At 47.2% G+C, this 24,098-nt stretch overlaps 1 protein-coding gene across 1 annotated transcript in view; it reads left to right on the top strand.

Annotated features, from left to right (window-relative positions):
- LOC115086065 (zonadhesin-like) overlaps positions 1–24,098 on the top strand; it is a 67,446-nt gene that overhangs the window by 1,279 nt on the left and 42,069 nt on the right. Inside the window, exons 2-4 of the mRNA XM_029592617.1 lie at positions 6,938–6,994; positions 7,795–7,845; positions 13,196–13,611. Of these exons, the coding sequence (XP_029448477.1) occupies positions 6,955–6,994; positions 7,795–7,845; positions 13,196–13,611 (507 nt within the window). The 5' untranslated portion in view covers positions 6,938–6,954. The remainder of the gene's footprint in view (positions 1–6,937; positions 6,995–7,794; positions 7,846–13,195; positions 13,612–24,098) is intronic.

Genomic DNA, 24,098 nt, shown 5'->3' with positions numbered 1-24,098 from the left:
GCAACATATGCATTAGTGAAGATCATCCACAATACCAGTCCAACACCTGCACAGCTGGGAGATCATCCACAATACCAACCCAACACCTGCACAGCTGGGAGATCATCCACAATACCAGCACAACACATGCACAGCTGGGAGATCATCATCCACAATACCAGCCCAACACACGCACAGCTGGGAGATCATCCACAAAACCAACCCAACACAGGCACAGCTGGGAGATCATCCACAATACCAACCCAACACATGCACAGCTAGGAGATCTTCCACAATACCAGCTCAACACAAATACTTCTGGGAGATCATCCACAATATCAGTGCAACATATGCATTAGTGAGGATCATCCACAATACCAGACCAACACACTCACATCTGGGAGATAATTCACACATGCACAGCTAGGAGATCTTCCACAATACCAGCCTAACACCTGCACAGCTGAGAGATTATCCACAATACCAGTCCAACACACATAGAGATGACAGATCATCCACAATACCAACTCAATACATGCACAGCTAGGAGATAATTCACAATACCAGCCCAACAAATGCAAAGCCAGGAGATAATTCACAATATCAACCCAACACATGCAGAGCTGGCAGTTCATCCACAATACCAGCTCAACACAAACACTTCTGGGAGATCATCCACAATATCATTGCAACATATGCATTAGTGAGGATCATCCACAATACCCGACCAACACACTCACATCTGGGAGATAATTCACAATACCAACCCAACACAGACACAGCTGAGAGATCATCCACAATACCAGCCCAGCACATGCACAGCTGGGAGATCATCCACAATACCAGCCCAACATCTGCACAGATGGGAGATCATCCACAATACCAGCCCAACATCTGAACAGATGGGAGATCATCCACAATACCAGCCCAATACATGCACAGCTGAGAGATCATCCACAATACCAGACCAACACACTCACATCTGGGAGATAATTCACACATGCACAGCTAGGAGATCTTCCACAATACCAGCCCAATACATGCACAACTGGGAGAACATCCACAATACCAACCCAACACATGCACAGCTGAGAGATCATCCACAATACCAGCCCAACACCTGCACAGCTGGGAGATCATCCACAATACCAACCCAACACCTGCACATCTGGGAGATCAGACACAATACCAGCCCAACACCTGCACAGCTGAGAGATCATCCACAATACCAGCCCAACACACGCATAGCTGGGAGATCATCCACAATACCAGCTCAACACATGCACAGCTAGGAGATAATTCACAATACCAACCCAACACACGCACAGCTGGGACATCATCCACAATACCAGCTCAACACATGCACAGCTAGGAGATAATTCACAATACCAACCCAACACATGCACAGCTAGGAGATAATTCACAATACCAACCCAACACTGACACAGCTGAGAGATCATCCACAATACCAACCCAACACATGCACAGCTAGGAGATCATCCAAAATACCAACCCAACACATGCACAACTGGGAGATCATCATCCACAATACCAGCCCAATACATGCACATAATGGCCTCCCCCCTTCTGACTATTCTAGTTCCTTGTACAAAGTTATGAGGAATTCAGACTTCTCTGCAACAACTCCAGGAAAATAAACTTAAAATCATCTATGACAATTAAAAGAACAATTGGGATAAGAAAGGACCAAACGTATAAGTTTTGAAAAGGAAAATAAGTTTACTAAGAGAAAGTCTGAGTCCCCAGTCGCTGAGAAAGATGAACTGATATGAAGTCTGCAGGCCGGAATTCAACAAGAATTCTATGCATCCGTCTAGTTCTATCAGTCAAGATCCTGAAAAGGGGGTAGATATCTCCATCATTGCAAAGGGGTTTATCTTCTGGGAAAGCAATCCAGGCGAGTCCAATCCTTCACTTGCGGCTCTGCTTCGATCCCCAAAATTGCATGAAATAGGGGAGAAAATTGTCCATTTAAACCTACTCTGTTTCCTGTCTTTTAGCCACTTTGTAATCCACGAAAGGACATCGCCTCCTATCCCATGACTTTTTACTTTTCCTAGAAGCTTCACATGAGGAACTTGTTTCTTTAATATGTTAGGTACCAATTCTAAGTTTATCTTATCTAAACCGTAGCGATGGAATATTACTGTGCAATGGTATATAAAAATTGTATAAACAAATAAAATAAATTTTGTCAAATGCCTTCTGAAAATCCAAATACACTACATCTACCAGTTCACCTTTATCCACATGTTTATTAACTCCTTCAAAAAAGTGAAGCAGATTTGTGAGGCAAGTCTTGCCTTGGGTAAAGCCATGCTGGCTTTGTTCCATTAAACCATGTCTTTCTATATGTTCTGTGATTTTGTTCTTTAGAACACTTTCCACTATTTTTCCTGGCACTGAAGTCAGGCTAACTGGTCTGTATTTTCCCGGATCGCCCCTGGAGCCCTTTTTAAATATTGGGGTTACATTTGCTATCCCCCAGTCTTCAGGTACAATGGATGATTTTAATGATAGGTTACAAATTTTTAATAATAGGTCTGAAATTTTATTTTTTAGTTCCTTCAGAACTCTGGGGTGTATACCATCCGGTCCAGGTGATTTACTACTCTTCAGTTTGTCAATCAGGCCTACCACATCTTCTAGGTTCACCGTGATTTGATTCAGTCCATCTGAATCATTACCCATGAAAACCTTCTCCAGTATGGGTATCTCCCCAACATCCTCTTCAGTAAACACCGAAGCAAAGAAATCATTTAATCTTTCCATGATGGCCTTATTTTCTCTAAGTGCCCCTTTAACCCCTCGATCATCTAACGGTCCAACTGACTCCCTCACAGGCTTTCTGCTTCAGATATATTTAAAAAAAGTTTTTACTGTGAGTTTTTGCCTCTAAGGCCAACTTCTTTTCAAATTCTCTCTTAGCCTGTCTTATCAATATTTTGCATTTAACTTGCCAACACTTATGCTTCATCCTATTTTCTTCTGTTGGATCCTTCTTCCAATTTTTGAATGAAGATCTTTTGGCTAAAATAGCTTTTTTCACGGCACTTTTTTTTTTTTTTTTAAATTTATATTTTATTAAACTTTTCAAATTTACAATAACAAATATATTCTTTGCCATCTTGAAATCTAAGTGCTATTACAGTTTAGAAAACATCTCAATATACATGCATTGAAATTAACATTCTCTATACAGAGACCTTCATCTTTTAGCACTAACACATTATAGAGGAAATAGTTGCGGGGGGGCGTAGTAGAAATCAGAGAGGAGTTATAATATAGGAAATAGAACAAATAATGATCATTCGAGTGGCTACTTCTTAAATATTAATCCGTCATGATGTTTCAACTGTTACTGGATTTATAGCACTTAAGAAATCTCTAAGTTGAGGTATATCAAAGAAAATATATGTAGAACCATGCCAACCTACAACACATTTACAGGGATATTTCACAACGAAACTTGCGCCCAAAGCAATGACCTCGGGCTTCATCTGAAGAAATGCCTTTCGGCGCAATTGGGTGGCTTTGGCAAGGTCTGGAAATATCCTTACCAGGCCACCACAAAAAGAAGCTCTCAAATTCTTGTAATAGGTATGCATAATCAAGTTTATATCTTCTTCAGAAAATAAAGTCACAAGAAGTGTCTCTCTCCTCGTGACCTCCACTTCCGAAACTTCCAGGTATTGTGTCAGGTTTGCCAAGTTATCCAAAATGTTATTTCTGGTATTGTCCTGTCTTTGGGACAAATGTATCACTTTTTTTTATTATAGGAATCTTCTCCTGAGGGATTTTCAAAAAATCTCCCAGGTATTTCTTGAGGGTTACTAGACATAACTCGTCTTTAACCACTGGGAAATTAAGTATACGTATATTCAGATGTCTGATAGAGTTTTCTAATGACTCCATTTTGCGTAGTGTAGCTAGCCTTTCTCTTGAAAAGGCAGCGGTAACCTCTTTCAGTTCTTTAACCTCCGTTTCAACTTTTTGGATAGCTGTTCCTTGTTCTTGTAAAATTTGCTGGTGGTCATGTGCTACTAGATCAAGTTTAACAGAAACCCCCTGTAGCTTTAGGGACTGCTCTTGTAGCTTAAAATCCATTCCAGCTATAAGCTCCCAAATGGAGTCTAAAGTTACAATTGCTGGTTTTTCAATCCTGCGTGCATTCAGACTCACCCCACTGGCTCCAAGAATCGTATCAGTCCTCACCACTGCGTCATCCACGCTTTCTATCTCCCCTTCTCCTCCATTCTGGCCTTTAGGGGTGGAAGTCATCACTTCCCGAGGAATCACACCTTCGGCACCCCCCGACTGGTTTGCTTCACCCGAATTTCTTTGGGGCTCTCCAGTTGCTCCTGGGGATTCCGGGGAGGAAGCCTGCAGCAATTGTCTCGACGTCGGCGGGCTCAATGATATTTCTCCCGGCTCTCCTCCAATCACTCCACCAGCGGGAGTTGCCGCCCGTCCAGTAGAAGTAGCGAACTCTCTAATTAATCTCTGGTCTGAAGGTAGGGTGGATTCAGTGGGGTAAACCCGCACTCTACCTTTTCTTTTGTGGGGCATAATTCAAAGTAAAAGCGGAAATTTCTAACCAAGAAATCTGAAATCTGCCGGAGCTTCAGAGAGACGCTGCCACTCGATCGGCCATCTTGGTTACGTCCCCTTCACTGCACTTTTTAACCATGTCAGTAATTGGTTTTCCTTCTTTCCACCTTTCTTAATGTGTGGAATACATCTGGACTGGTATTTTTTAACAATGACCATGCCTCTTGCACACTTTACCTTTGCAGCTGCTCCTTTCAATTTTTTTCTATTTTCTCATTTTATCAAAGTTTCACTTTTGAAAGTTTATCACGAGAGCCGTGGATTTGCTTACTGTTCCCCTTCAAGTCATTAAATCAAATTTGATCATATTATGATCACTATTGCCAAGCGGCCGCACGACCGTTACCTCTCTCACCAAATCCTGTGCTCCACTAAGAATTAGATCTAAAATTGCTCCCTCTCTTGTCAGTTCCTGAACCGGTTGCTCGAAAAAATGTAATTTATTCCATCCAGGAACTTTATATCTCTAGCATGTAATGATGATACATTTACCCAATCAATATTGGGGTAATTGAAGTCTCCCATTACCGCACTATCAATTTGGTTAGCTTCCCTATTTTCTCTATCAGTCTCACCAACTTGACCAGATGGACGGTAGTATACCCCTATCACTATAGTCTTCCCCAACACACAAGGGATTTCTACCCATAAAGATTCAATTTTGTATTTAGTCTCATGCAGGATGTTTATCCTGTTGGACTCTATGTCATCCCCGGATATAAAGTGCCACACCTCCTCCCGAGTGCTCCTCTCTGTCATTGTGATATAATTTGTACCCCGGTATAGCACTGTCCCATTGGTTATCCTCTTTCCACCATGTCTCTGAGATGCCAATTAAGTCTGTCATCATTCACTGCTATACATTCTAATTCTCCCATCTTACTTCTTAGACTTCTGGCATTAGCATACAAACATTTCAAAGATAGATTTTTGTTTGTATTTTTATTCTGCTTTTTAATTGATAGGGATAAGTTAGAATTTTTTAGCTCAGGTGAGTTTTTAGTTACAGGCACTTGGACTACTTTTCTAATTATTGGAACCTCACTGTCGGGATGCCCTAATTCTAATGCATCATTAGTATCCTTTAAAGATACCTCTCTCAGAACCATGCACTGCTGAGTGACTGTCGGCTTTCCCCTTTGTTCTAGTTTAAAAGCTGCTCTATCTCCTTTTTAAAGGTTAGCGCCAGCAGTCTGGTTCCACCCTGGTTAAGGTGGAGCCCATCCCTTCGGAAGAGACTCCCCCTTCCCCAAAAGGTTCCCCAGTTCCTAACAAAACTGAATCCCTCTTCCTTGCACCATCGTCTCATCCACGAATTGAGACTCCGGAGCTCTGCCTGCCTCTGGTGACCTGCGCGTGGAACAGGGAGCATTTCAGAGAATGCTACCCTGGAGGTTCTGGATTTAAGCTTTCTACCTAAGAGCCTAAATTTGGCTTCCAGAACCTTCCTCCCACATTTTCCTATGTCGTTGGTGCCCACATGTACCACGACAGCAAGCTCCCCATTTTTCTCTGCTGACATTGGACTGAGGATGGTCTCTTCTTATCTATTCTCTGTCTCTCTTCCTCTCTCATTCTGTCTCTCCATCTTTCTCTGCTCCCCTCCTTTCTCTGTCTCTGCTGACATGAGACTGACTGAGGATGGTCTCTTCTTACCTGTTCTCTGTCTCTCGTCCTCTCTCATTCTGTCTCTCCATCTTTCTCTGTTCCCCTCCTTTCTCTGTCTCTGCTGACATTGGACTGACTGAGGATGGTCTCTTCTTACCTGATCTCTGTCTCTCTTCCTCTCTCATTCTGTCTCTCCATCTTTCTCTGCTCCACCTCCTTTCTCTGTCTCTGCTGACATTGGACTGACTGAGGATGGTCTCTTCTTACCTGTTCTCTATCTCTCATCCTCTCTCATTCTGTGTCTCCACCTTTCTCTGCTCCACCTCCTTTCTCTGTCTCTGCTGATATTGGAGTGACTGAGGATGGTCTCTTCTTACCTGTTCTCTGTCTCTCGTCCTCTCTCATTCTGTCACTCCACCTTTCTCTGCTCTACCTCCTTTCTCTGTCTCTGCTGACACTGGACTGACTGCGGATGGTCTCTTCTTACCTTTTCTCTGTCTCTCTTCCTCTCTCATTCTGTCTCTCCACCTTTCTCTGCTCCACCTCCTTTCTCTGTCTCTGCTGACATTGGAGTGACTGAGGATGGTCTCTTCTTACCTGTTCTCTGTCTCTCTTCCTCTCTCATTCTCTCTCTCCATCTTTCTCTGTTCCCCTTCTTTCTCTGTCTCTGATGACATTGGACTGACTGAGGATGGTCTCTTCTCGATTCTCTTTGCAGACACCAGAAGACTGAGCATGATGAAGTCACACTGCAGCCTCTTCTTCCTACTGATGGGTGAGTAACAGCAAACCCTGTATCGGGATCCCTGCAGGGATTATAAAATTGCGCCCTCAGTGTGGTCGGGTGGCAGGACGTTACCCTCCTGTATTGTACAGGCTCTCGATATCATGAAGGGACTGCCCTGCGCTCATTGCTCAGACTCTCAGTGCTTCACTCGTAAGCTGAATGATGATTTTACAAAGGGCTGCACCCCTGATCAACTCCCCCAACAGGGGGCTCTGCTCTGGGAAGGGGGGGATGGGGACTCGGCTCTTTCCCCTTTCCACTCTCCCAACTTTGTCCCCTTTCTCCCCTCTGCTTCAATCCTCCTGTGCTCTCTGCCATCGCTCCCCTCATTCACCCCATCCTTATCTTCCCTCCCCTCCTTTCCCTGCCCTCTCACTCACCTTCTCTCCCATTCCTTTTACCCCTTCACTGTCTTCCGTCTCATCTTCTCCCTCCCCTCCTGTATTGCCTCTCACTCACCACTTCCCAGCCAACTTATCTCTCCTCTCACTCAACCCCTTCCACCTCTCCTCTGGTCTTCCTGCCATTGATAAGGCCTGGGATACCTCACCAGCCTGCCCACTGCTGTTCCTGCAGCCGCGCTCTGAGGCTCAGCCGCCAACCTCTGTCCCATTACTTAAGGCCTCCTGCTGAGGTCAGGGTGGCAGGGCCAGCCCATCCCCCAGCTCCTGGAGAGTATTGCTCTGTGTGCCCCTACAGGATATGATGCTCTCCCAGAGCCCCTTACATTATTTTACTACAGAGAGAAGTGCAAATCATGGTACTAATTCTTACACTTCTAATTCCAGCATTACCTGCCTTACTTGCGGAAGAATATTCGTCAACAACTTTGACAACACGTAAGAAACTCAATTAACTACTTGTTTTAAATTTACTCGGCTAAATAACTTTATCACTCTACTTGAGGAGGCCTGCATTATGCGATAAGAGCTTGGCCTGTTCTGCCCGCCCTGTGCATTGTTGCCCTCTGGGGATGAGCAGGTGCCTCGCCTGTGCGAGGAAAGCAGCTGCGTGCTTTGCACCTACCAGCTCTGCAGATGACTAATAGCACATGTGCATTTGGAAATCCCATGTACATGATCTAAACACATCTATAAAAACGACGCTGAATGCAATCTGCACACACCGTTAGACTCCACGGACGCAGCTCGTGTGGTTACGGTCGATGGAAGCTCTTCACACCGCTCTTCACACCGTTAGAGTCCACGGACGCTGAATGCAATCTGCACACACCGTTAGAGTCCACGGACGCAGCTCACGTAGTTACGCTCGATGGAAGCTCTTCACACCGTTAGACCCCACGGATGCGGCACGCGTGGTTACGCTCAATGGAAGCTCATCACACCGCTCTTCACACCGTTAGAGTCCACGGACGCTGAATGCAATCTGCACACACCGTTAGAGTCCACGGACGCAGCTCGTGTGGTTATGCTCAATGGAAGCTCTTCACACCGCTCTTCACACCGTTAGAGTCCACGGACGCTGAATGCAATCTGCACACACCGTTAGAGTCCACGGACGCAGCTCACGTGGTTACGCTCGATGGAAGCTCTTCACACTGTTAGAGTCCATGGACGCAGCTCACTTGGTTACGCTCGATGGAAGCTCTTCACACCGTTAGAGTCCACGGACGCAGCTCGCGTGGTTACGCTCGATGGAAGCTCTTCACACCGTTACAGTCCACAGACGCAGCTCACGTGGTTACGCTCGATGGAAGCTCTTCACACCGTTAGACTCCACGGATGCGGCACGCGCGGTTACGCTCAATGGAATTTGTAGAAATTGTTAGATTCTATGCACATCAACTGAAAATACAAAAACCACACTTTGAAATGTCTGCATCCCAATTCTAGAAGTCTAAGAAGATGGGAGAGTTAGAGTGTACAGCAGTGCATGATGAGATTTAATTGCATTCCAGAGCCATGGTGGAAGGAGGATAACCAATGGGATATCAGAGTATAAATTATATCACCATGATAGGAAGGAACAACTTGATTGGGTGGGGAGGGGGTGGTACTTTATGTCTGGAATAGCATAGATTCCAACAAGATAAGGATCCAGCAAGAGACTAAAGGCTGGATTTTCGTGGCTTATGCACGTGGCCGGGCTTTACGCCCCCAGGGGCAAATTTTCAAAGGGCCCAGCCATGCGCATAAACCTCCGGGAATGCATGTAACTCCCAGGGCTAGAAAAAGGGGGGTCCAAGAGGGCAAGGCAGTCCGGGGGTGGCGGGTCTAGAGGCGCCCGGCACAGCAGCCATTTGCCGCTGAGCCGGCATGTGACTTGCTCCTGCTCAGAAGTAGGAGCAAAAGGTAAAATAAGAAATTTGGGGATATTTAGGCTAGTGATAGGGGGAGGGCAGGATAGGGGAAGGGGAAGGGAGGTAAGGGTACGGGGTTGGGAAGTTCCCTCCCAGTCTGCTCCTTAGTTCTCTCTACCCCCTTGTGCGCGCCAACCTGAAATTTTATAACATGCGCGTGCCAGCACGTGCATGTTATAAAATCACACGTCCATGTGTGCGTGCCGGGTAGCGCGCGCATATGGAGGCATGCGCATAAGTTCTGAAAATCTACTCCTAAATGCACAATAGAATATTTATGTGTAGAAAAACCATGTGTCTTGGGGAAGAGTATAGCGATAGGAGTATACTACCATCCACCTTGGCAAAATGGTTATATAGACGATGAAATGCTAAAAAACAATTAGAGAAGCTAACCAAACTGGTAGTACAGTAATAACGGGAGATTTCCATTACCCCAATATTGATTACTTAAATGTAACATCAGAGCATGCTAAAGATGTAAAGTTCCTGGATGGAATAAATGCTGTTTCATGGAGCAATTCATTCAGGAAGAGATGAGAGAAGGAACTATTTAAGATCTAATTCTTAGTGGAACGTAGGATTTGGTGAGAGAAGCAACGGTGGTGGTGCCGCTTGGCAATAGCGATCATAACATGATCAAATTTGAATTAATGACTAGAAGGGAGACAATAAGTAAATCTACAACTCTAACACTAGATTTTCAAAAGGGAACCTTTGATAAATTGAGGAAATAGTTAGAAAAAAAATTGAAAGGTGCAGCTCAAAAGTTGAGTGTACAACGGGTGTAGACATTGTTAAAAAATACCATCTTAGAAGTGCAGTCCAGATGTATTCCATGCATTAAGAAAGGTGGAAGGAAGAGCAAACGATTGCCAGTATGGTTAAAAGGTGAAGTGAAAGAGGCTACTTTAGCAAAAAGATCTTCCTTCAAAAATTGAAAGAAGCATCCATCAGAGGAAAATAAGATAAAGCATAAGCATTGGCAACTTAAATGTAAAACATTGATAAGGCAGGCTAAAAAATAATTTGAAAAAAAGTTGGCCATAGAGGCAAAAATTCATAATAATAATTTTAAATTATATCTAAAGCAGGAAGCCTGCAAGGGAGTCAGTTGGACTGTTGGATGATGAAGGGGTTAAAGGGGCAGTTACAGAAGATAAGGCCATTGCGGAAAGAATAAAGGATTTCTTTGCTTCAGTGTTTACTGAAGAGGATGTTGGAGAGATACCCGTTCCGGAGAAAGTTTTTATGGGTGATGTTTTAGATCAACTGAACTAAATCACGGTGAACCTGGAAGAAGTGGTAGGCCTGATTGACAAACTGAAGAGTAGTAAATCACCTGGACCAGATGGGTTTACACCCCAGGGATGTCCTTTTGTGGATTACAAACTAGTTAAAAGACAGGAAACAGCGAGTAGGATTAAATGGTCAATTTTCTCAGTGGAAAAGTGTAAACAGAAAAGTGCCTCAGGGATCTGTTTTTGAACCCGTGCTTTTTAATATATTTATAAATGATTTGGAAAGTGATATGGTGAGTAAGGTGATCGAATTTGCAGCTAAAATAAAATTATTCAGAGTAGTTAAATCACAAGTGGATTATGATAAATTGCAGGAGGACCTTCCAAGACTGGAAGATTGGGCATCCAAATGGCAGATGAAATTTAATGTGGATAAGTAGAAGGTGATGCGTATAGGGAAAAATAATCCACGCAATAGCTACACGATGTTAGGTTCCTTTTTAGAAATCGCCACCCAATAAAAAGATCTAGGCATCATAGTTGATATTACATTGAAATCGTTGACATAGTGTGCTGTGGCAGTCAAAAAAGCAAACAAAATGTTGGGAATTATTAAGAAGGGAATGGCAAATAAAACAGAGGATGTCATAATGCCTCTGTATTGCTCATTGGGTGGACCGTACCTTGAATACTGTGTACGCAATTCTGGTTGCCGCATCTCAAAAAAGATATAGTTGCACTGGAGAAGGCACAGAGAAGGGTGACCAAAATGATTAAAGGGATGGAACGACTCCCCTATGAGGAAAGACTAAAGATTTTAGGACTGTTCAGCTTGGAGAAGAGACGGCTAAGGAGGAATATGATAGAAGTCTACAAAATCATGAGAGGTCTAGAATGGGTAGCACATTTAAAACAAATTGGAGAAAATTCTCTCACTCAACGCACATTTAAGTTCTGGAATTCATTGCCAAAGGACATGGTTAAGGCAGTTAGTGTAATTAGGTTAAAAAGAAAGTTAGGATAAGTTCCTAGAGGAGTCCATAAACTGCTGTTAATCAACGGGGAATAGCCACTGCTTGTTGCCGGCATTACTAGCATAGGATCTGTTTAATGCTTGGGTACTTGCCAGGTTCTTATGGCTTGGCTTGGCCACTGTTGGAGACAGGATATTGGGCTTGATGGACCCTTAGTCTGACCCAGTATGGCATATCTTACGTTCTTAGGGTGGTGTTGGTGGAGGAGACTTATTGAGCATTGATAAGACAGTCCTTGCATACAGCAGTGGCAATCACGATGCAAGCTATTGTGTTTTCCAACTTACCTTTACTGATATTTGATGATGGAATAGTGAACCTGACTATTTCCAGATCCTCATAGAATCCAATCCACTTAGAAATAAAATCTGTGACTTTGTAAATCGTAAGAATTCTTTTCTTTCATTTCTCTGCTTTGTACTGCTGTGAGGATCCTTCCCAATTGTAAAGGTAGATTAGAAGCTGCCTCCCAAAGTTTAGGACTCAAGTTTGTCTGATACACTTTGTCTGATACACTTTAAGGTCCCATGAGGGAAACCTTTGTCCAGACGAGCAGAGCTTTCTCCTTACGTCTCAGTCCAGGCTTAGGTCATCTCTCAGCTCCTCGCTTCACTGTCCAGGTGATGGCGACCTCTGGGCAGGTCATGCATCTTCCCTGTGGTTGGTTGCTCGTCTCCCCTCCCTCTAGCGTTCTCTAGATTGCACAATACTGCAATGAATATGCAGGAGGTATATTTGCATGCACTGTCTCCTTTGTAGGCAAATTTACCTCCTGCATATTCATTGCGGGTTTCCTGAAAGGCAGGGCCTGTTTGTGGCACTCCAGGTCTGGAGCTGCCTAACCCTGGTGTAGCTGTTTTGGGGAGGGGGGGAGGGGGGGTTTCCAATCTCTTGTTCCGCCTCTCCTGCTCCACTTTCTCCTCTGCCCTCTCTCTTACCCTTCTCCCTTCCAAAACTGTGCAAAGTTCCATGGACAAAAACACAGAGGGATTGGGTTACAGCAAGGAGGGGCTAACATTTAGCTGCTTAGTGCTCGTCCATACAAATAACAGGCCTAAGGTTATCCAGATAACTTTACCCAGACATCGAAACTCATCCGCCTGCTGCTTTTCTGAATAAGGACCTCACTGTCTGCTTCTGCTGTTGGCATCAGGAACCAAACCAGTGGCTACAGCTTCCTTGTGCTGCTGGATCACTGAGATCTGCTGCACCAGGAGCTTTCTTGAGGTCCACAAGGGGGGTGGCTGCTGGTGCCGAGATCCTCAGATTGGGTGAGGTGTGAAAATGAGAGGGGATGATATCAGGGGGTTGGGCTGATTTTAGGAGAGGACCCAAGATGTTCTGTGAGGAAGGGAGAAGGAACGAGTGAGAGAGGCCTCAGCACTCAGGCCCCAGTGATTTTCAGATGCGCTGCTCTGGAGCTCTGTGTTATTAAGGACTGGCACATGTTCCATAGGCTCTTACATCTTGATATGATTTTTATATAAAACACCTTCTGAGCCCCTCTGACATAATCTAAATGTTCAGAAGAGTAATAGCAGCACAAGCCAGAAAAAATGTGCACATGGCTAACATATAACTCTTTCTTCCACAGCAGCACCGTGTGGATTGAACCAGCATCTTGAAGAATGTGGCTCTGCCTGTCCCACGAACTGCTACAATCGCTTTGACACGGCCCGAATCTGCACAATGCAGTGTGTCTCTGGCTGCTTCTGTGATGAGGGTTATGTGTTTAAATGTGGTAAATCTGGGGAGTGTGTGCCCGAGAGTGAGTGCCAAGGGATTTGCCCAGAGAACAGCCACTATGAGACATGTGGTTTTCCCTGTGATCAGAAAAGCTGCGATGCTGACTCTAAGCAGACGTCAGAAGACCCAGCTAACTCGCAGTGTGTTTCCGGCTGCTTCTGTAACACAGGTTATGTTTATAAGAGTGGCACATCTGGCCCCTGTGTCCCTCCCTGTGACTGCCCTGCAAAGCCTGATCCTAGCAACCAAGAGACTGTAAGTAAGTGAGCAGCAATGGAGCCTGGAAGAGGAGTCCTCTGACACGGCCCTGCACCCCAGCTCAGAGGAGACACCTCGGCTCCCAACAACCTCGCTGCTCACCAGAGAAATAAAACTCCATCATGCTATAAATCAGAAACCCTTTCCTTCAAGCATTAATACCTTTAGCTCTTTCTTGATTTCCTTGCTTTTCCTGTGGATACAAACAGTGACAGATGGATGCCCTGACCCGCAGATTCCTGCAGGAATTGTCCCATAATTTTCCTCTTTCCTGCAGAATTGGGAGAACAAGCTCTCTCCTCCCCTCTTCCCATCCCACTGATACCGGCAGCCTCGTTTCCTCTCCTCCTCCCTGCACAGGGACCCGTTTCTCCCACCGACCTCTCTCCTACCATCGCTCTCTCACTGGTAGAGGCGGCACAGACTGCCCCTGCTCTGAGCCTCCCCCGGTATTACACAGCTCTGCCTCCTCTGAAGTGTTTGCTGCCAGTGCCTGCTAATCTGACGAGAGCTTGACTGGCACAGTAAGGAAGGGCATAAGGAGCCAAAGGAGGCTCGGAATAGCAGCACCAGGGCAAGCGGCTAACGATGAGGGAGCGGGGAAAGGCAAGGGACGGGGTGAGGAGAGAGATCAGTGTCTGCAGGGAAGAGGAAGACAGACATCAGAGGGAGGTGCACAGGGACCCCAGTGTTTACAAGAAACCCATGTATGTGAGATGTATGTAAGTGTGCCACAGAATCTTAAAAGCCCTGCAGCAGAATCCACCCCTGAAACACAACAGAAACCTGGAGGCCTTCCTGCAGAACCATTCACCTAACGTGCAGTACTGAGGCACCACCAGCAGAGGGCAGCAGGACCCAACTCATTTCCTAATTATGGCTGCAGAATGAAGGACATTTAATGATCCCATAATCACAAAGTTCATGGTTCATATCTCTAAATATTCACAGAACATTACTGTGATAAAAAGCCTCAGCAAGCTTAGCCTAACCCATACATTGCCCCATATACATAAATCCTATTTCAACTCACCACCAACTGAATCACAACTGCTGCTCCTCCCGGTCACTGGCTCTCTGTCCATTGGCCACAGCTATGGCTGCCCGGGTCAGGGAGGTCAGCACTGGGCTCTGGTTCTGTGGGTGACAGAGCAGCACATGAGTTACCCCGGCTGCAGCTTCCAGTCCTGGATGAGGTCGGATGCGGTGTCTGTAAGAGAACCAATGGGGTCACTGGGATATTTCATAGATGTTGATTTGGAAAAAGGGATAACGGATTGAGCGGGCAAAGATCAGAGCACAGCACCTGCAGTATGAGAGATCACCTCTCAGATTCTCCCCTGTACCTCTGTATCATGAAGCATCATTGTGTCACTGAGCCTCTTGTATTGTGGTAGAAATGATTAACTATAGAGCACATGAAATCATCCATCCAAAATAAAATCAGCATTAAGCAGCGTCAAAGTGTCCTAGGAAGCCTGGTTTCTTTTACTGCTTTCTCTATCTGCCCTGAGGAGGATCTGTCTTGTATTTCTGCATAAACTGATCCACTGAAGCACAGTGCATTAATCACATGATCACTGACCTGAGGAAGAGAGCAGTGCTCTCAGAAGGTAAATCACTGATGCATGGAGTTACTATTTTTATTATATATCACCTAGTGACTCCGTCACATACATTCAAAGGTGACCCTGTAAGGGACAGAGCTCCCCTTCCCTGCCCAAAAGGTAAATCACAGATGCATGGAGTTACTATTTTTATTATACTATCACCTAGTGACCCCGTCACATACATTCAAAGGTGACCCTGTAAGGGACAGAGCTCCCCTTCCCTGCCCAAAAGGTAAATCACTGATGCATGGAGTTACTATTTTTATTATATATCACCTAGTGACTCCGTCACATACATTCAAAGGTGACCCTGTAAGGGACAGAGCTCCCCTTCCCTGCCCAAAAGGTAAATCACTGATGCATGGAGTTACTATTTTTATTATACTATCACCTAGTGACTCCGTCACATACATTCAAAGGTGACCCTGTAAGGGACAGAGCTCCCCTTCCCTGCCCAAAAGGTAAATCACTGATGCATGGAGTTACTATTTTTATTATACTATCACCTAGTGACTCCGTCACATACATTCAAAGGTGACCCTGTAAGGGACAGAGCTCCCCTTCCCTGCCCAAAAGGTAAATCACAGATGCATGGAGTTACTATTTTTATTATATATCACCTAGTGACTCCGTCACATACATTCAAAGGTGACCCTGTAAGGGACAGAGCTCCCCTTCCCTGCCCAAAAGGTAAATCACAGATGCATGGAGTTACTATTTTTATTATATATCACCTAGTGACTCCGTCACATACATTCAAAGGTGACCCTGTAAGGGACAGAGCTCCCCTTCCCTGCCCAAAAGGTAAATCACAGATGCATGGAGTTACTATTTTTATTATATATCACCTAGTGACTCCGTCACATACATTCAAAGGTGACCCTGTAAGGGACAGAGCTCCCCTTCCCTGCCCAAAAGGTAAATCACTGATGCATGGAGTTACTATTTTTATTATACTATCACCTGGTGACCCCGTCACATACATTCAAAGGTGACCCTGTAAGGGACAGAGCTCCCCTTCCCTGCCCAAAAGGTAAATCACAGATGCATGGAGTTACTATTTTTATTATACTATCACCTAGTGACCCCGTCACATACATTCAAAGGTGATCCTGTAAGGGACAGAGCTCCCCTTCCCTGTCCAAAAGGTAAATCTCAGATGCATGGAGTTACTATTTTTATTATACTATCACCTAGTGACCCCGTCACATACATTCAAAGGTGACCCTGTAAGGGACAGAGCTCCCCTTCCCTGTCCAAAAGGTAAATCTCAGATGCATGGAGTTACTATTTTTATTATACTATCACCTAGTGACCCCGTCACATACGTTCAAAGGTGACCCTGTAAGGGACAGAGCTCCCCTTCCCTGTCCAAAAGGTAAATCTCAGATGCATGGAGTTACTATTTTTATTATACTATCACCTAGTGACCCCGTCACATACATTCAAAGGTGACCCTGTAAGGGACAGAGCTCCCCTTCCCTGTCCAAAAGGTAAATCTCAGATGCATGGAGTTACTATTTTTATTATACTATCACCTAGTGACCCCGTCACATACGTTCAAAGGTGACCCTGTAAGGGACAGAGCTCCCCTTCCCTGCCCAAAAGGTAAATCACAGATGCATGGAGTTAGCAAAATATTGCTTACCTGTAACAGGTGTTCTCACAGGACAGCAGGATGTTAGTCCTCACATATGGGTGACATCACAGGATGGAGCCCAATCACGGAACACTTTTGTCAAAGTTTCTAGAACTTTGACTGGCCCCTACTGGGCATGACCAGCATGGCACTAACCCTGCATCCAGCAGGGGTCCCCCTTCAGTCTTGTTAAAAAGCTACAGGTAGTGCCGAAAATAAAATAAGTAAACGTTACGAACCCAACACTGAGGGGTGGCGGGCGGGTTTCGTGAGGACTAACATCCTGCTGTCCTGTGAGAACACCTGTTACAGGTAGGCAACATTTGCTTTCTCACAGGACAAGCAGGATGGTGGTCCTCACATATGGGTGAGTACTAAGCTGAGGATGTCTGGGTATGCACCAAATGTGACCAGGTGTACAAAGGCACACGGACTAGGCTGAAATTTGGGCAAGGGCATCCTGAACCCCACCAGGCAGGCGGAAGGGTGTTGGTACGTCTCGTTGGAAATAAGTTACGCAGGACAGACTGGCCGAAGATGGAATCCTGTCTTCTGGCTTTGTCGAAGCAATAGTGGGCTGCAAAGGTATGGAGAGAGCTCCAGGTGGCAGCCCTGCAAATGTCAGGAAGCGGCACAGAGCATAGGTGTGCTACTGAAGTCGCCATGGTCCTCACAGAGTGTGCTTTAACACGGTCTTGAAAAGGAATGCCTGCTTGCTGCTAGCAAAAAGATATGCAGTCCGCCAACCAGGAGGAGAGAGTCTGCTTACCCACAGGGTGCCCTAATTTGTTAGGATGAAAAGAGATGAACAATTGAGTGCTCTTCCTGTGGACAGCTGTACGGTCTAGATAAAATACTAGAGCCTGTTTGCAGTCAAGGGTATGCAGGGCCTGCTCTCCTGGATTGGAATGGGGCCTGGGAAAAAAGGTAGGTAGTATGATGGATTGATTGAGATGAAAATCCGAAACTACCTTAGGTAAGAATTTAGGGTGAGTGCGGAGTACTGCCCGGTCCTGCAGGAGTTTAGTGTAAGGCGGATAGGTAACTAGGGCCTGTAATTCACTAACTCTGCGAGCCGAAGTGATTGCCAGAAGGAAAATCACTTTCCATGTGAGATATCGAAGGTCACAGGAGTGAAGAGGCTCGAATGGTGGTTTCATGAGCCGACCCAAAACCAGGTTAAGGTCCCAAGAAAGGGCCAGAGGATGCAGTGGAGGCTTGAGGTGAAGCAAGTCTTTCAGAAAACATGTTACAAGGGGTTGTACTGATATAGGAGCATCCCCGACACCTTTATGGAAGGCGGCTACCACACTGACTGTTGCGATCCCCCCTGCTGCTGCGCTACAGGAGGTCTCTTACCTTCCTCCAGAGGCTGCCTTGAAGCCAGGGCCTCGCCTGTGTTCCTTCCGGGACTTGCTCCAGGGCCTGAGAGGCCTAGCTGTGCCTGTGGCTTGCATGCCTTTGGACTTCCTGTTTGGCGACGCCCTTCTCTTAGGGGCTGGCCCGCAGCTCTCCACCTGACTTATAGGACCAGCGGTGGGCGGTCCTGGCAAGCTCCTCCCAGGGAGTTGCCTTCTACCTCCAGTATTTAAGGACTTTCTGTTCACTTGCACAAGGCCTTCGGATTGTGCATTACAGTTGTCTGTAACCTTGCCGATCCAGGTCCTCCATGTTTCCTGATGTCTGCCTTGACGTGTTTCCTGATGTCTGCCTTGACGTGTTTCCTGATGTCTGATCCTGAAGCTGCCTGATCCTGATCCAGTTCCGCTTGTTCTGTCCTACGTCCTGTCTGGCTCCTGAGCCTTCTGGCCTGTTGGGCCCTGGAGTGGCCAACAGGAGGGATTCGTCCCCCGGGCTCTGGAGCTTCCCTGCCTGCCAGCCGTAAGGACTTCGGATGTGAGTATCCCAGCATCGGAGTTACTGTTCGCCTGGAGTTTCCCTGCACCCTCCTTCTCAGCGTGGTCCGCGACCAGCCTTCCTGGGCTGTGTAGGGCGCGTCTGGGACAGGGTGGTCTGCGACTCAGTCCCACGGGTGGGCTGAGTAGGGCGCCCTGATGGACAGTGCCATGTTTCCATCCAGCCTTGTCTACAGTGTCTGCTTCAGCCCTTGCCCGGATGTCTTCCTGTCTCTGCCTTGACCTACGTCCTCGTCTGGTTCCTGAGCCTTCTGTCCTGTTGGGCCCTGGAGTGGCCAATAGGAGGGATTCGTCCCACGGGCTCTTGAGCTTCTGCCAGCCGAAGGGGCTTCGGATGTGAGTATCCCAGCATCGGAGTTCCTGCTCGCCTGGATCTTTCCTGTGTCTCGCTTCAGCCCTTGTCCTGATGTCTCTGTCTTGCTTCAGCCTGCTTCTGCCACGTCTGATGTCTTCTGTTTAAGGACTCTGTCTGCCCTCGCCTCTGTCCGGCCTGCTGCCCATTGCCGTTCCCTGCGGCAGGTCCGAAAGGGCCGGGAACAGTCGGAGGACCGTTCATTAGTCAACTTCCCCGTGTTGGCTACCATGGGCATGCAGGTTCGGCTGAGGGCCGGACTCCCTGCTTCTATCCCTGCCTGCCTGGCTCACCATGCCTGCTCAGCTCACCTCCCACGGTGTGGCCTTGGGCTCCTCCTGGGGTCCTGCCGTGGCCCAAGGGCTCACCACCCGCCCGAGACGACCGCGCCCGCGCGCGCTCGTAACACTGACATGCATTCTGATGGAAGAAGTCTTTAGACCTGACTCTGATAAGTGCCAGAGACAGTCTAAAAACTTGGTGACTGGGCAGATAAAGGGGTCAAGGGACTGAGAAGAGCACCATGACTTAAATCTGTTCCATTTGTAAGAGTAAGATTTTCTCGTGGCAGGCTTCCGCGAAGCAATCAGGACACGGGAAACTGGTTCAGAAAGGTTAAGTGGCTGAAGGATTAACCTTTCAACATCCATACCGTCAGGGACACAGCTTGAAGATTTGGGTGGCGAGGCACCTGTCGTTTTGAGTGATCAGAAGCGGGTCCTTTCCCAGGGGAATGTGCTTGCAAATGGAGAGATCCTGAAGGATTGGGAACCACACTTGGCGTGGCCAGTGAGGTGCTATCAGGTTCCCTTGTCCTGACATAACTTCATGAAAGTCTTCAAGAGAAGAGGAAGTGGAGAGAATGCATAAAGCAGACCGGTTGCCCACGAGAGGGAGAATGCGTCTCTGGGCTGAGAGTGTTCGCTGCGAATGAGAGAGCAGAAGTTCTCTACTTTGCGATTTTGAGCAGACGCAAAGAGATCTATTTGAGGATATCCCCATTGTTGGAAGATGGATTTCGCTACTGAGGGGTTGAGAGACCACTCGTGCGGTTGAAAGATGCGACTCTGCTTGTCTGCCAACACATTGTCCACTCCCGGTAACCAGGTGGCCCTGAGGTACATCGAATGTGAGAGAGCTTCTGCCCATATCTGTGCAGCTTCCTGACACAAAAGAAGGAATCTGTGCCTTCCTGTTTGTTGATGTACCACATAGCCACCTGGTTGTCCATCTGGATCAGGATAACTTGATTTGAGAGGTGATCCTGAAATGCCCTGAGAGCACATCTGTTTGCTCGAAGCTCCTGTTTGGCTTCCTTTGGAAACCAAGATCCTTGTGTCTGCAGATTGGCCACATGGGCTCCCCATCCGAAGTTGGAAGCATCGGTGGTGAGAGTTATTTGAGGGTCTGGAGCCTGGAAGGGCAATCCTTGGATGAGATTGTTCTGATTTCTCCACCAGGCAAGAGACTGACAGAGTGAGTCGGTTACGTGGACAATGCTCGACAAGGGCTGAATGCTTTGAGTCCATTGTGACCATAGAGTCCACTGCATGACTCTCACGGCCAAACAGGCCATTGGTGTGACTTGAACTGAGGACGCCATGTGTCCCAGGAGAATGAGAAATTGGCGTGCAGTTGCGGACTGCTGAGACTGCAGCTGGTGTGCAAGAGACACGAGAGTGAGAGCTCGTTGTCGAGGTAGAAAAGCCTTTGCCTGCAAGGTGTCCAAGTCTGCCCCAATGAACGACAAGGTTTGAGATGAGAATAAAGAGGATTTGTCGTAATTGATGAGAAATCCTAATGAAATTAGAGTGTGTAAGGTTAAATTGAGGGACGACTGAGCAGCTTGCTGAGTGGGAGCCCTGATTAACCAGTCGTCTAGATAGGGGTAGACGTGAACACCCTGAGTTCTTAGGAAGTCTGCAACCACTACGAGGCATTTCGTGAAGACTTGTAGCACAGACGCTAGGCTAAATGGAAGCACTCGGTACTGGTAGTGCTTGGGCCTACTAGAAACCTCAGGTATTTGCGATGAGATCGCAATATGAGTGTAAGCATCCTGGTGGTCTAGAGAGCAGAGCCAGTCTCCACTTTGTAGAAGAGGAAGAAGAGAGCCCAAGGTTACCATCTTGAACTTTTCTCATTGGAGGTACTTGTTGAGGGTCCGTAGGTCCAGGATTGGATGAACGCCTCCCGATTTTTTGGGGATTAGGAAGTACCGGGAATAGAACCCTAGGGCGTGCTGAGAGAAAGGCACAGGTTCTATTGCCTTGGACTGGAGAAGGAGGGAGACCTCTTGATCCAGAAGGATGGAGTGATCGGATGTTCTCCACATCGGCAGAGGTGGGGAGTCTGATGGAATGGAGAGAAAGTTCAGATGATAACCTTGAGCAATTATTGCCAGTACCCACTGGTCTGAGGTGCTTGAGTGCCACCTGTTGTTGAAGTGGCACAATCGACCCCCCACTGGTATGTGAGGCAATGGAAGCTGGCTGCTGCTCTCTAGGTAGAAGTCAAAAACCTGACGCAGGACCTGGTTGAGGAGCTGCTTGTGGTTTTTGTTTCTGTGTCTGACGAGACTGGGCTTTTTGAAAAGGTCTCGTTGAACAGGATCTAGCTGGTGGCGGGTAGGACTTCTTTGGGCGGAAGAATGACTTCTTCGAGTCGTTGCGGAAGGGCTGTTTTGAAGAGTAGTCAGAAGGCATCAGAGAGAGCTGTCTTAGGGTCTCATGATGGTCCTTAAGTTCCGCCACCGTTCGCTGAATCTGTTTGCCAAACAGATTGTCTCCCACACAGGGCAGGTCGGATAACCTATCTTGTACTTCAGGGCAAACATCGGAAGACTTGAACCAGGCCCATCTCCTTGCCGAAATAGCTGCTGCAGATACCCAAGTAGCAGTGTCAAAGATATCATAAGATGATCTGATCTCATGCTTGCCTGCCTCAAAACCCTTGTTTACTAGGGTTTGAAGCTGATTTTGGAATTGTTGAGGCAGGGTATCTGTCAAATCTTGTATCTGCTTAAAAATTACAGTATTATATTGGGTCATATAGAGCTGATAGGCGGCAATCCGGGAGATAAGCATTGAGCCTTGGAATACTCGGTGGCCAATGGCATCTAGAAACTTCTGTTCCATGCCAGGGAGAAAAGAAGTGTGAGGCTTTGATCTTTCTCTTTTTTGTGCAGATTCAACAACTACAGATTGGTGATCCAATCGAGTTTTCTGAAAGCCTGGAGCTGACTGCACCAAATAGGTAGTGTCAGCTTTTCTGTGCACTGGAGCAATGGAGCCAGGATGTTCCCAGTTCTTCTTGAGGAGATCGAGAAGAACATGGTGGATAGAAATGGAGGTTATTTCCTTGGGAACATCCAGGAATTGGAGCAACTCCATCATCTGATGTCTGTCATCCTGTTCAGTCTGTAACTGGAAGGGAACCAATTCAGACATTTCCTTCACAAAATTTATAAAGGAGAGGTCCTCTGGAGAAGAACGCTTCCTACTTTCAGTGGGTGAAGGTGGTGAAGGTAAATCATCGTTGTCTGGTGAAGAATCATCAGTCCAGATATCATAGGGATCAGTACCTGTTCCTCTATGAACTAGCGGGGGATGGGGTGGTGGGATACCTGAAGGTCCTGGTCTAGGCTCCGAAGGAATCGGAGGAATTATCGGAGGCACCGATGAAGGCATTGAAGGCACCAGCGCAGGCATCGAGGGCATCGATGGATGGCTCGGTGGCGCCGACAGGTGTATCGGCACCGATGGTTGGATCAGTGGCGAGGGACGTATTAGCATCGATGGCTGAGGCAGGACTCCGGATGGAGGGATGTGGAAAGGTGTTTCTCCTCCCGATGACAGAGTAAGTGGAGAGGGCACCGGAGCCATCGGTGACACGGGGGTCCATTGGTGGAAAAGCGGCAATGAGCGCTTCCATCCTGGAGAGCAGCGGTGCCAACGCTGCCGGAATCGGGTCATGCTCGGTTCCACAATCGGTACCGGTGTCGGTGCCGGAGGAGCCAGGAGTCATTGCATCGCCTTGTCGATGGCCTCCTGAACCATCCGGTCCAGTTCTTCTCAGAGACCTGGAGCAAGCAACCCCGGCTCCAGAACAGAAGAAGGAGGCAGAGGCATAGCCGGAGGGACCACCGTTAAAGGCGGAGTCACGGTTCCCGATCCCCTGCCGGGTGAGGGTTGCCTCGGTGACCCGGTCGCCGAAAAGGTCGTGCCTTTTCTGGACGGGGTTTTTTCGATGGCGGCTCGCACAATGGCTCGGTCGATGATTTTGCTCCCTTGATGGTCCGAGACTTTTGATGTCGATGGCAATGTTTCTCTCTGCGATCCCCTCGTTCCTGAGGGGGAGTAGAGGGAGTCGAAGGCCGAGATGGCGTCGATGCCGGATGGTCACCGGCCGGTGGTCGATACTGGCGTGAAGTTGACGGTGCCGGTTCCGATGACGTCGATGCGATGGACGGAGTCGGGGTTTGAGCAAGGAAGAGAAGCTCCATCTTCTCCATTCTGGCCTTGCGACCTTTCAGTGTCATTAAGCACATTTGGTGCAGGTTAGGATATCGTGCTCTCGTCCAAGACACATTACACAAACATTATGGTGGTCTGTGATAGACATGATGCGATTAGTGTCCGGGCACCGACGGAACCCCGACGCCATGGCCATGGAAAAATTGAGCCGCGGTATGGTCAACGGCCAGTAGGCCGCGAGGGCCAAACTCGACGGTAATTGACGGAAAACGGGTAGAAAACTTACCGGAGTACCGCAGCTTGAAAAAGGTAAAGGAGTGACCCCTGTGGGGCAAATTAACTTTTAGTAATTCGGTGAAGAAAATTCCTGTCAGGAATCTCTGCAGAGCTCCTTAACTGCGTGGCTACTGCTGCGCAGAAAAAAGAAGACTGAAGGGGGACCCCTGCTGGCTGCAGGGTTAGTGCCATGCTGGACATGCCCAGTAGGGGCCAGTCAAAGTT

Source organism: Rhinatrema bivittatum, chromosome 2 (genome assembly GCF_901001135.1).
Source record: "Rhinatrema bivittatum chromosome 2, aRhiBiv1.1, whole genome shotgun sequence".
NCBI classification, from domain to species: Eukaryota; Metazoa; Chordata; class Amphibia; order Gymnophiona; family Rhinatrematidae; genus Rhinatrema; species Rhinatrema bivittatum.
This window is presented reverse-complemented; position numbering and strand designations above follow the sequence as displayed.